The sequence below is a fragment of the Xiphophorus hellerii genome, chromosome 3, assembly GCF_003331165.1.
Source record: "Xiphophorus hellerii strain 12219 chromosome 3, Xiphophorus_hellerii-4.1, whole genome shotgun sequence".
NCBI lineage: Eukaryota > Metazoa > Chordata > Actinopteri > Cyprinodontiformes > Poeciliidae > Xiphophorus > Xiphophorus hellerii.
Window position 1 is genome coordinate 17,487,205 of NC_045674.1, and position 13,354 is coordinate 17,500,558.

A 13,354-nucleotide genomic window follows, 5' to 3' on the forward strand; every position below is an offset into this window, starting at 1 on the left:
CACTAAGTGTGTACCAAGAGACTAATACAGTTTTTTTAAAGATAGTTTTATCTCTGTTAGCACATATTTGTCAGTAAGGTGATGCTTGACAAAAGTTGGTGAGAAAAGTTTGAGAACCACATGTCTAGAGTAACCTGAAACATTTTCCCATAACCTCTTCTTCCCAGGCTTACATCCTGCTGGACTGCGGTGATGACAACATATGCATCCCCGACCTGCAGCTCTCCGCCAGCATGTAAGACTTTAACAGTCATGCCCTTTGACCCCAACCTGCAAATGCTCAACAGTTAGACATCCTAAGAACAGGCTCACAAGAAAGAAAAGCTAAAGAAAAGACAGAAATCTGCTATTCCTCAACCAATGAACAAAGTTTACATTGAACCTGCTCACATTTTGGTCCTTTTTTAACCTGTGAGAGATTTTGTGTGCACACGTGTATGTGAAACAGCCTTCTCTGTATAGTGTTTCCAGCTGTACGGCATCTCCATGGCAGCTTTATATAAATATCCTCTCACCGGCCAGTGACTAACATATACAGGCTCACGCACTGTTGGGGGGTGGAGGGGTTGGTGCATTCCTTTGCAGCTGATTGCACATTAACTCCAGTCCTAAAAATGATAAATGCAGTAATTTGCTTCTTTTTGTCCATTTTTGTCTTTGTGTGCTGTTGTCTCAACACACAAATCCAGGGATCGCTCAGAGTTGGTGATTGGAGACGACAATCTGATCATGCTGACCATCACTGCAATGAACCGCGGAGAGGGGGCCTACGAGAGCGAGCTGCACACACTGATACCACCAGAGGCCGACTACATTGGAGTGGAGCGCAGGGTAGAGGTAGGGACTCAGGATCAGAAGCTTACATACACTCATCGCAGACATGATGTTTTAATTTTGAACTGGATGCACAAGTGAACACACACTTCTATTGGGTTAAATTTCCCAAGGCAAGTTTCAGAGAAGCCAGAAATATTTTTTTTTAGCAATCACCAAGTTTCAGGCGTGTTTCAGGCTTGATCTTTGACCATTCTTGTAAGCTTCCAGGTTGATGTTCTTGGTTCAGATCTAGCTCTTAAAGATTCTCCATAAATTGCTAATTATTAAATTGAGTTCACTTGGATGTTGTGTTAACCTGCTTTCAGTTCTGATGTTTGTTTGGTATACTTATGCAACATCCAGTTGTTTCAATGTATCAAACATTTAACTGTTTATCTGAGGTAACGTTGAAGAATTTGGAGGTAGTGAAACAAACCCCCGACATGATCCTACCGTCACCATGCTTGCTGTTAGAATTTTCTTAAGTTTAAAAATCTCAATCTCGACCATGTTTTTGCTATGCTGGCCATACACATTCATATTTGTCTCATCTGACTCTAAAACCTTTTTCCAGAAGTTATTTTTCTCCATTTCCCTTCATTAGCAGTGATCTTAAACACAGAATAAAGCAACTTTTTGAATGGATAAATCAGGCTAACATTATGATCTTGGAAAGGATCTAAGATAAACTAAAATAAAAAAGATATGTAGCTTGTTTAAAAGTGGGTTCCATATCAAGAAACAAAAAAAAATTAATGAACTCTTCTGTCAAGTTGGCTATGAAAAGTGTTTGGTTTCTCATCAACTTGCTAATCTATATATTAAAAAGACTTATATGTATATATATGAGCCACTATGTATGGTTTTAAAACTGACAATAAGACACAATCAGAACTAAAATGAAACTTGTGCACCCAGTTTTTCTTCTAAATATTCTCTGAATTAGTCTTATCTCTCCTTTCTAATTCAAACAAATAATAATAATAATGGTTCAAATGCATCCCTAAAAAATCTAATTTAACATGACATTCATGCTGATGGAGAGTGTATGTAGACTAACACAGTTTTCTTATTGAGGCTCAGCCAAATATGAGTTAAGGGGGTGTGCTATTTGAGGCTGCAGTTAAGGTGCAGCATCACTTCCTGTTGTGTCATTAAGTCATGCATTTGGCCTAATTACTGCGAGGCTATCAGCAGGATATGCTTTACTGGCATCAGCCCAAAAGCCCCTATTATGATTAACATCCTGCATTAGGAACCATGGTAATGGATAGGTTCAGCTTGTGCGCGTGTGTGTGTGTTTGGGTGCCGGGGTGTGCGTGTGTTTGCGTGTGCTAATGAGTGTGTAATGGAGCTATTTGATTGATTATATTGTTAGTGTCAGAGTATCCATCACTCTTCCTTGCCTATCTCCCCCCTCCTCTTGACTCTGATTTGATGGTCCCTCTTTACTTCCTTCTCTCTTTCCTAACATTCTCAGCCTCATCTGTTTTTCTTCCTGCAGTCTCTCTCTCAGCTGAACTGCGAGTACAAGACAATCAATGAGTCCAGAATGGTGGTTTGTGACCTCGGGAACCCAATGGTGACAGGAACGGAGGTGAGTTGTGACTCCTCAAAAAGGATAACACAGACTCAGGCGCTTTAATAAAACAACCTTGCTAAGAAATCCTCGCCTCCCCTTCAAGCCTAATTTGAGTGATGGTTTCCAAAGTTTACCGATCATCACCTTGACCCGCATTCTTCACCCTCTGGCTCCCATGGCTGTGCTTGCGTCTCGCTCAACTTGTGCATGCGTGCCACGGTAATAATCCATTAAGCTCCTGCGCGGCCGACACATGCAGGAAGCTGAGGCTTTGTAAGATAAAGAGCGGCCTCTACCTACATGAAATTCTAGCACTCTGTTGCACATGCGCTCGGCTAAAAAAAGAGCCTGTCGCATGAGAGGCTTTCTTTTAAAGATGTCAAGGCTGGCAGAGAGGTGCGTCAGCTCTTGGGAGTTGACACGGGGCATTCTGATAAATCAATTATGCGGTCATGTTTCACAGTTTGGAGGAGGAGGCCATGTGTGTTTGTGTGCTTGACAGCTGGCCAGATGTTTCCCATATTCAACTTTTCCCCTTGCCCTGTTGGACGCTCGGGAATCCATCAACTTATGCAGAACATACCTTTACACACACTCCATATGAGCTCTCTAAGCACTAGTCGGACCACTAGAGCTCATTGTTTGTGCCACATGACGGCTGTGGAGACTCAGAACAGAGTGATTGGTGTCCATGCCTGAAGAAATGCAGATTTCTATTCACTGGTCTGCCGCTATGCCTGAATTTTCTCTTTCTTTATTGTAAAGAGTTTAGTTTATTTAGTTTATCAAACATCTACCAAGTGTCAGTGGAACTCCACTGCTATGGTATCTAATATATGATGCACAATGAACAGAAGAACATTCTTGTAATCTAATAAAGTGTTTTCTTTAGTGGTTAATTGCAGATCTTCATGTTTTCTATTACATTTGTTTTTACATTTATTTGGTTTTGTTACTCATTTTGTGTCAGTGTTTGACCACTGATAGCTTCAAATTGTGGACGGTGCACATTTGGTGTGTAAGAATGAGATTTATGATAGCCTTAGGTAAAAATAACACAATATCACAGTATATATGAAATACTTATTATGGGCTAATTGCTTTCATTTAGAACAGAAAACCAACATTTAATCCTAAAATAGTTTATAGAAATTAGTTTACTATATATAACATTTATGTATTGCTGTTTTTATCCTCATGCATAGAATTAAGCAAAATACAAAAAGAGTACACCGCTGCTTAATCCAGTAGTAGTTGTGCATTCTGTGCTTGATGTGCAGAAAGTAAAAAAAAAGAAAATTGTTTTGCTCTTTGTAATGAAAGAACAAGCTAATATTAGTTGGTTTATAATTGTACTATGGATTTTTTTTTAATTGAAAAAAGTGTCAAAAGATTTACTAAAACATATTTACTTTTTATTTTCTTATGAACATAGATTTTATTTAACCTAGTATGTCTCATTGTGATTGAAAATCTCTTTTTACGAGAGATCTGGCCAACCTTAAGTAAAAATTGGGAATTTATGAAGACACTGTGGTTTATTTCTTCAGTTTTAATCTTATGTAGTCTTATTATGTCTGATATTTCAAGACGTTTGATCACGTAGAGCTAATACTTCGATCAATATCTTTCTCTTTAGTAGGAGATTATTTCGCAACATGGAGCTGTCTGCAACTCAGGTGGAGGATTTTTTTTTTTTTTGTCCTTCACCATGAATTACACTGCAGTCTTGACTCTTTTCTACCAGACTATTTATAAGAATTCAATATAAGATAACAATTATAAAATGTTCAAATCTCATGAATATTATTGTTTTCTCTCTTTCCAAATTTCATAAAAATATATAACTATCTAGAAAATTAACCTGGTAATGTATCATTAATGAAATGGGTATAAAATGGTGTGTGGAGCTTTTCTGTTCAAACTATCTGAAGGTGCTACTGATAAAACAGTGAAATAAGATGCTGTATGGACTATAGAAAATGAAAGAAATGTGGACACTGGTTAGAATTTGCATAAAAATCATTTTGTCATACTTTAGTTAAGTATAACAGCAAATTAAAGCATTTACATCTTTAAGAAAAATATGGACACCACTCTGTAAGGAAAATCATTTAGAAATCTTTCAAAAACCTCAGTCAAATTTAATGAGTTTGTGAAGAAATGGTTTTACACATATCTTATGTTGACATGTGACATTTATAACAAACTACACAAAAACTTTTTTTTATTTGCAATGCTGCAAGCTTAGACTGACGAAAGCACCAAAATAACCCCACAGAAGTTCTCAAACCACTTCCCCCAATGTTGCTCTGAAGAACCATTGTTTTTCTGCATTATAGCTAAACCTAATGAGCCAAAGCTGAGCAGCCCCAGGACTACTGTACCCAAATGCAGAAGAAGTTTATTTACTTCACCTAAATGTGTTGTGGACACACAGGCGATTCAGATTGACATGACAACTGCAAGCTCTTTTGGAAAGTTAAAATGGGTGTCAATAGCAGCTTCTTTTACACACATCTTCACAAAGAAGACATAATAAAAACAACAACAAAAAAACTTTTGGCAACTTTCAGATTTTCAAACGACAGACCAGTAGCAGAGTGGACTGTGTTGTCCTTGAGTTCCCCTGTCACCCATCCTCTATGTTCATTAGCTGATGGAGGCTCGTTCCACATTTGATGCCTGCCTCTTTAGATCTTCCCCCGCCTGGTTTTTCCCTTCCAAGTCTCCCTAACGTGTCCCGTAAAGATAGCTCGACTTTGTAGCCCTTCACCCCCTGGAGATATGGCTCTTGAAGTTTTTAATACAAGTCTGCATGCTGTCATTTCCCCCACTCTGCATCGGAGGCTCGTCCTGTTTTTCAGCGAAGATCACATGTGCTGTAAATACACACGCGCCACTGCAGTCGATGGCATACCAAAGCCTCCACGTGTTTTGCGTTAGCCTGGAGGACAGGGAGATTTAAACAGAGGAGAGACAAGGAACTTGACTGTGGTTTTTAAGTATGTGTCTGTAGTCTGGCTTTTGTCAGATTTAGGAAACTTGCTGTTACCAACACACGCATACACAATCCAGATATTGTGACTATGAAGTAACGGGGGGGGGGATCCGGTTACAAGGATTTTACTGTCTGTTCAGCGCTGCCTTTGATGTACACATGCATCTAATTCCTCACCGTCTTCCTATAGGGTCCCTCTTCATTCTGTCGTCACGTGATTTTAATACATTTTCTCTGTTTCTTGGGTTTCTTGATGTTCCCGAACAGCTGTCCGTCGGTTTGAGGTTTTCAGTCCAAAGGCTGGAGGACTCCGGGCCGAAAATCAGCTTTGAGCTACAGATCCACAGGTGACACAATCATGAGCTCACACACACACACAACATACACACAGGGATTTGTTTGTCTTTCCTCTGATCTGTGTACATGTGTCCCGAGTCCGTGCTGATACCACCACTGTCTGCGGTCTCATGTGGCTGGCCACAGGGACGGAGAGAGCTAGGGACAGGAGAAACACAATGCAAACTGTTTCTTTTATTGCACCATTTGTCATTTTGTACATGCAGCTATTCACAAAGTGAACCTTTCAAGGAGTCAGCTGAATATCATACTATTTTCATTATGACCATCTTTGAGTTTTGGGACATTTTGAGGTTAAGTAAAACAGCAGCTCTTTGAAATAAATGAGATGAATTGAAATGCATGAATTGAAAGACATACAGTCTGGGTGAAAACTTTACATGCACTCATCATACACAAAATGTCACATTCATTTTGCGATTTTATTGATTTATTTGAACTTTTCTTTGTCCTCCATTGTACAGTGTAGTGACTATTTGTCTCAAACTCAAGAGTCAAAAGTGATCAAAGCAAAGTAAATTAAACTCAAATAGTCACCTGATGCACCGTGGGGTTTCTGGCTTACGCAGTTCAAAAAAGGGATCGAAACAGTCAAAATGCAGCTCTTTCGTTAGTTTATTCCAATTTCCAGATAAAAACAAGTTGCAGGATTCACAGGATCCTACTAGTTCTCCTGTTCTGACTCCTGCACCTGTTCTCTCACTGATTGACTGATGACTGACTGACTGATACTGGCACTGGTAAAAAACCATGTGACCACCCACTTGCATAATGACCTAACTAAAACCTACCTATTTATACTGTGACACACCCGCGTCCCAAACTGAAATTAATCAACTAATTAAGTGAATTACTAACGAAAGAACCTATTTGAAAATAACAAATTAAACAAACATTCTAATTATAAATCAACTAGAAAATAAGCAAATAAAAATGAACTAAATAATATAAATTCCAAGATTTAACTGAAAGTAGATAAATAGCTCCTACATACAGTGATAACACAACAAGAAACTTCAATACATCCTATAAATATAAACATGAGTCTAAACTTTGAATTCACTGTTGTTGTTGTTTGTTTGTTTTTTTGTCTTTATAGTGTCAATATTATACATGCATGCTAAAAAAATATGCATACACTCCCACTTATATTAGTTGCTTGTCGCTTCCAACCAAGTTGTTTTTACAGCCATCAAAAAGCCTCTGGCATAATTCTGACTGAATATTTGTCTGGACATCTTGGCAAAATTCACACAGCTCCTTTAAACTGACTGAGTTTAAAGGACAGCCCATCATTCCCAAATGGACTGAGGTCAGGGCCGTTCCAGAAGCTTATGTTAGCACTTATACCAAAATCACTTTAGATGTGTTTTTGAGATCATTGCTGGAACTCATTATCTCTTTTGATTAGAACAGCCGCGTCCTCAGTTTTGAAATGGTTATTACATCATAGCACACAGATGCTTATAATTGTCATTTCTGACTTTGTTTTCACCCTTTTGTTGGGCCGTTCTTTCAAATACTCATCTTGTTTTCATTTTATCATATATGACAAACATGCATCTCTTTGAAAGGGGTTTATTTTTAAAAAGTTTAGATAGTGTATTTAAAAACAGATTTTAAGGCATTTTTAAGTAGTTTTGCTTATTGTGTTTGTGATTTTTCTCTACAGCTCCAACAAGGACAACTCTGAAAGTAACATGGTCAGTCTGAATTTGACCGTTGCTGCTAAAGCTCAGCTTGATTTACGCGGGTGAGTCCAACATGTCTGCAAGTTTTTGGTTGTTTGTAGGAAATGATGCTTGGATTTCTATACAACAGCACATATTTATTGACAGATTCAAACCAAACTATATGCATACAGGGTTATTTGTCAGCTCCTCCACGCTAATGCATACACACAAGCTCTCACACACACTTCAAAGCCTGGTGCCTGACATGCTGTTGTTTAGGTGTGGTCAGTTGAGCACGCAAACGAAGAAGCAATGGGGAGGAGTGGGAGAAATATAACAAATATTACATTTTAGTTGTATTTAAAGTACTGTTGTTGTAAAACATGATGGTGATTTTACTCTCCAGTTGAAATGAGATAATTAGCCTTGATCATGGGGGGAGGCTGAAATAGTTTGATTGCACATCCATGCAGCTTGCAACCACCACACTGCTAACTGAAAACCTAGACATCTTTTTTTTCCACTGAAGTTAATTCATTATAAACTCTACAAAAGGTATCACAACAGTGATCAGATTGAAGATCAACATATGTATCCGGCACTGATTTTATTATTTTTTTCTTTATATGAGATGTCAAAGTTGCACATGGACGCTCCGTTAATCTGGCAAACCATGATTAAGTCTGTTTGCACAATTGTAAAAGTTTGCAAATGTTCTGCAGATTAAAAGTATCCCCCATGGCTGAAAATGATACATTTGCTAATATTCATAAAAGCAGAAAAAGCCACTGCACAAGAATGAGCAATGTTTATGTCATTTTCTTAAATGTTTGTATTAAGACAATATAAACAAAACTTCATGAGCATTCATATGATGCTTATGAAATTTTGGACATGCACCTAAATTATCTGGAAATCAAACTATTTATACACTGCAGTTCCAACAGCATTGAAAGGCGATGGTGTCAGAACATTTACTGAAAACCAGGTATCTTCCATTGAAATTCAAGAAACATAATCCTTTCTCTAGATAAAAGAGAGAGAAAAAAGACTCTGCATGGAGTTTGCATGTTCTCCACAAGCATGCCTGGGTTCCAGGTACTCCATTTTTCTCTCACAGTCCAGAATCATGTTTATCATGTTAATTGTCCTCTCTTAAATTGCTCTAAGGTGTGAGTGTGTGTCCATGCATGTCTGTTTGGCCATTTTTTCTTTTCTGTTTGTTGCCCTATGTGCATTTTCAGATAAAACTTTGTGTTTACATTCAATCAATTTGTCCTTGCAGGGTGTCTCATCCCTCTCAGGTTGTGCTGCCATTCCCAAACTGGGAACCCAAAAAGAAACCTGTTAAGGAGGATGACGTTGGTCCACAAGTCACACACATATATGAGGTACACTTCAGATGCATTTATGTCAAAATTGAAAGCAATTAGCTCTATTAGACAGAAAGATCAACTGAAAACTACTAAGCCCGTTTTCTATTAAATTAAGTGGAGAGCTATGGAGTGGGAAGGGGGAGGGCACATCAAACTCTGTCCTTACTTTTGGTGATAAAGAAGAAAAAATGAGGGGATAAAATAGGTGTTGAACGTTGCAGTCAGGCTAAGAGGAGGCGAGAGCTCTTCGGGATAAAGTAAACAGCAACACTAAAACACAGTCACAGTAAAACTAGTGGCTCTATAAAGAATTAGGATGTGGCTCATCAAAGGTTTCCAGCTCAGCAGTAATTACTGCTTTGAGGGTAGGAAGGCCTTAGAAGGAAGAAAAACAGAAGGGAATAAGGAGTTAAGTAATGAAGGAGGGAGGACAGACACAGAAATGTGCAATAAATGAGTGTTGCAAATTAAAATTTTGAGATAACGACAAAAAAGGCAGAAGGAGTGAGAACTGCAGACGGATTACAGCAAGCCATTGTCAGTCTACACTGATTTCTTTTTGCTTTAAATGGCGGGCAGCTTCATTGAACCTGAGTGCAGCATTGTCTGGCCTGTTCTGCAGCTGATAATGATTTTCATTTGTGGTACTTTTCCCAGTGGGCAGCTGCTTCTAGTTGTAGAGGACTGAGTTTTTTTTCCCTCTTTTTTGAATTCTTGCCCTGCAGCACCAGGATAGGATCATGTCCTGTTTGGATGACTTGCTTCAGTATATTATATGTAGGGGGTGATGGGAGAGCTGCATCGGGGTGAGACGAAGACGGCAAAAAGAGGATTTATTAAATTGAGGGTCGATTTAGGCTCATAACTCATTCCCACTAGTTTTGACAATGAACCATGATGAAGTTTTTACTTGTCTTGCCTTTCAATCCCCAGAGACTGAAGGCTGCATTAGCATTATCTTCATGAAAACACAGGTGGCCTGTCTCATCGTACCACAGTTATGATAACCTGATTACAGCCCTGGTCACATGAGACCTGCTAATAGGGGAGAAGAGGGTAAAACCTTGACAGCTCTCTGTTTTTGCTTCTCTCTCTCCAGCTCCATAACGCCGGTCCCAGTAGTATTGGGCAGGTTGAGCTTCAAGTCGGCTGGCCTGCCCGTTTCCGTGATGAGAACCTGCTGTACGCCATGGAGATTCAAACTGACGGCCCAATTAGCTGCCGGACAAACACCAGCCTCAACCCACAAGGCCTCCAGGTTTCATCAATGTTTTACAAGCTCATGCATTTGACACGTATTCCAAAACCAAAACTTTTGGACTCATAGATATACTTGCTGTAATGGAAATCAATAAATATACATAAACCTGAAATATACATATGTCCTGAACCTTTACAATTTAAAAATACCCTCTGTTTGACTCATTTGACAAGTGTTTTGTTGTTTTCAGCACCATCCCCTGGTCAAGATGTGTTTTCATTGCGGCGAATATTTAAAAAATTGTCTTCCTTTATTTGGATTCATTCAGTGAAGCAAAAATCCCATGTTATGAAATATTATTTTAACAAAATCATGGGTGCAACACAACACAAATGTAGCTGAAGCATTTTTATAGTTTAAACTTCTCAATTTTAAGTTGAGGTTAGAAGTGTTTTCAATTTTAGATTAACATGCCGTGACACAGAGGCTTCTTTCTGGGTAAAATGCTCAACACTCTTTGAAATGAGGAAGACTAGAAAACTTGTCATTCAAATAAGGCAGACATGTGTTGATCACTGCAAGTCAGGACATGGCTATAAAAATTTGCAGCCCACCTTAAATTGCTCTAAAAGTTGACTTTTTAACAATGGTAACTGTGGCAAAAACAAAGCTGAATGAGAACCACACACAGTGAGTACGGTGGGAAGGGGCTTACAACAAATTGTCAGAGTTTGATTCAGCGAAGATTGGTATCAAATGATCACCAAGTCTCCATAGCGGTCTTTTAATTTATTTGCTAAAAGTATGTAAAGGGACTTGTGGCAAAATGCTTTTTTATCCTACCCACACAAACGTAAACATGTACAGTTTTCTAAATGCTTCTTCGACTTTATTAACTGAAATGAACGATCTGCTTCGGTCAGAGGAGGCCAACTTTGAGCTTTTTAGAAAACCAGTACTAGCAAGCTGAGTTTGCCATGAAACCAATGATGAATAATAGTAGAGTATCTCTCAAAACCACTGTTCTGTATGGTGGAGGATCTGTGAAGCTGTTTGTCTATGAATGAGTCTAAGGTGAACAGCATCATGAACTCTTTGAAATCTGAGAATTAAAAGAGAAATCTGACAGCATCTACCAGAAAATGAGTCATATAAGACCTATATGATTTAGGTCTGGGACTAACATGATTACATGATTATTGGAGAAAGTTGAGTTTGTGCTTGGTGAACCTTTTCTGATTATTATCATTATTTATTTTTTTATTTATTTCAATGAGAACCTTTAGGTTGAACTGATTTGTTTTCTCTGTAAAGCAAGGTGCTCAATATAAAACGCTTAAATGTTTCAGTGTGAAAGTGTACTCCTACCATAAATGGTTATTTTAAGGCTGTCTATAGTGGCGTCAATAAATGTGAAAGACAAATATATCCCATTTTATATAAAATAATGTCCTGCATACAGTTACTACTGTTACTCCAACAAGATCCTAAAATAAGGAGGAAGGACCGGGCTTATTTCAGACGCTGGAAGTGTTTCCATTAGCAGTGATCCCATCTTTCTTTTAACTTTAATAAGAAAATATTAGCTTCTTTGTGCACACTGGTTTGATTACAGCAGATTCTTCTTAAACTGATGTTTCTGAGATAACGCTGCAGAATCAGTCATTTAATCAATCGGCCAACTGTGGCATAAAATGTTCTCATTTATTCGTTAAAAAGTCTGTGGTTCTGTTTCTAATCACAGGGCTGGAGGAGAGGAAGAAAACAAATGGCATTCTGGTCCCAAAAATAGTTGGTCTGAGAAGAGAAAATAATCAATGTGTGCTCAGCGTGCTGGCTTTTTTAAATATTTAAATTAAAATATCAAATCAAGCTGTTCCCTCTGGCCTCCCTCCAAAGCTGAGCTTCCAGAGCAGAAACAATAAAATCTATCTGTGTTATCTGAAACTTGAGGACATGTGGGTTATTTTCTCCTGTCTTTTCTTTTTCTCAATGTCAATGTGACAGTGTAACCGGGGAAATTAAATCTCCTTAAATCCAACTTTAGCCTATACCAGACATTCTTTGATAAGATTTTACACTTGTTTCTGCAGCTGGACGTTTTGTGGGATTTTATTACGTCTTCCAAATCTTGATGCTGATAAAATAAGCAATATGTGGCAATCATTGAGTTTCACTGTAGAATTGTCTTCAGAAAGCCCAAATACATGCCAAAGATATTTGAACATTGTTTTTACTGCTTCCTCCTCTGCTTATTTGCGATGGTTACATCCACCTTATAGACCACTAAAACAAGGCAGAGATATGTCTGTACTGTAAAATTGAAATTCTTCTTTGATAAATATTATGTTTAAGATCTAGATCCACCATTTCTAAATCCCAGACTCTTAATATTCTGTCACCGTCTCCTTGTTTCAGATCTCCTCTCTGCAGGACACCCCAGAGCTGTTGGGTTTCCTGAGGAACACCACTGATCCTCCTCACCGCCACAAACGATCTGTCAGCACAGCTGAAAGTTATAGCAGCAAGACCTTGGTGAGTCCCCCCGGCTTCTCTCAAGAAAACAAGCTAGAAAAACATTCATTAGTGATTCACAGGTGCTTCATGTCTGTCTTCCTACTTTCCACATCCAGAACTGCACCAACATCTCCTGTCTAAGGATTACGTGTGTTGTTGGTCGGTTGGATCGAGGCCAGAGTGCTGTGCTTAAGATTAGATCGAGACTGTGGGCACATACATTTCTACAGGTAGTAATTCTTAAATTTCATCAATTATTTAAATATTGCGCTTTGAATATTTTCACACCCATTAAGTTGTGTATTTTATCTTAAAGCGGCGTAACGACCCATACATTCTCAACTCAACGGTGTCCTTTACGGTCATATCTGTGCCTTATCGTATCCAGCCCCCTACTCTGCCTCAACACAGAATATCAGTAAGAAAGAAACAGTAAACAATCACTATGCATGTATATTCTCAGGTTGGAAAAATAAATTTGGAGTCATTTGCATCTCTTTTTCTCCAGATGGGAACCCTCGTCTTGTGGGGGACTCCTGATGTGTCGTTTGCTGTTCCACTCTGGGTCATCATTCTGGCCATACTGCTAGGCCTGCTGGTGCTGGCCATGCTGACATTAGCTATGTGGAAGGTAAATAAGCAGAAGTAGTTTTCACAGTATTGTGCAACACTCTTATTCCAATTCCGATTTCTAAAGATTTTGGTCCTAAAAAGGAAGAACATTCTTCTAGTTTGTGGCACTCATCAATAGTTCCTCAGGCTACCATAAGCTTTTGAAAGTTTTTCATTGGACTTGTCTTCTTTTCTGACATTTTCTATTTAGTCCTTTTA

The 13,354-nt window shown here is 38.5% G+C and overlaps 1 protein-coding gene across 1 annotated transcript in view; it reads left to right on the top strand.

The window, feature by feature from the left end:
* itga8 (integrin, alpha 8) overlaps positions 1-13,354 on the top strand; it is a 53,831-nt gene that overhangs the window by 37,687 nt on the left and 2,790 nt on the right. Inside the window, exons 19-29 of the mRNA XM_032554652.1 lie at positions 168-235; positions 690-837; positions 2,321-2,413; positions 5,667-5,746; positions 7,429-7,509; positions 8,715-8,820; positions 9,905-10,063; positions 12,425-12,541; positions 12,640-12,753; positions 12,840-12,941; positions 13,032-13,154. Coding sequence (XP_032410543.1) covers positions 168-235; positions 690-837; positions 2,321-2,413; positions 5,667-5,746; positions 7,429-7,509; positions 8,715-8,820; positions 9,905-10,063; positions 12,425-12,541; positions 12,640-12,753; positions 12,840-12,941; positions 13,032-13,154 — 1,191 coding nt within the window. The remainder of the gene's footprint in view (positions 1-167; positions 236-689; positions 838-2,320; positions 2,414-5,666; positions 5,747-7,428; positions 7,510-8,714; positions 8,821-9,904; positions 10,064-12,424; positions 12,542-12,639; positions 12,754-12,839; positions 12,942-13,031; positions 13,155-13,354) is intronic.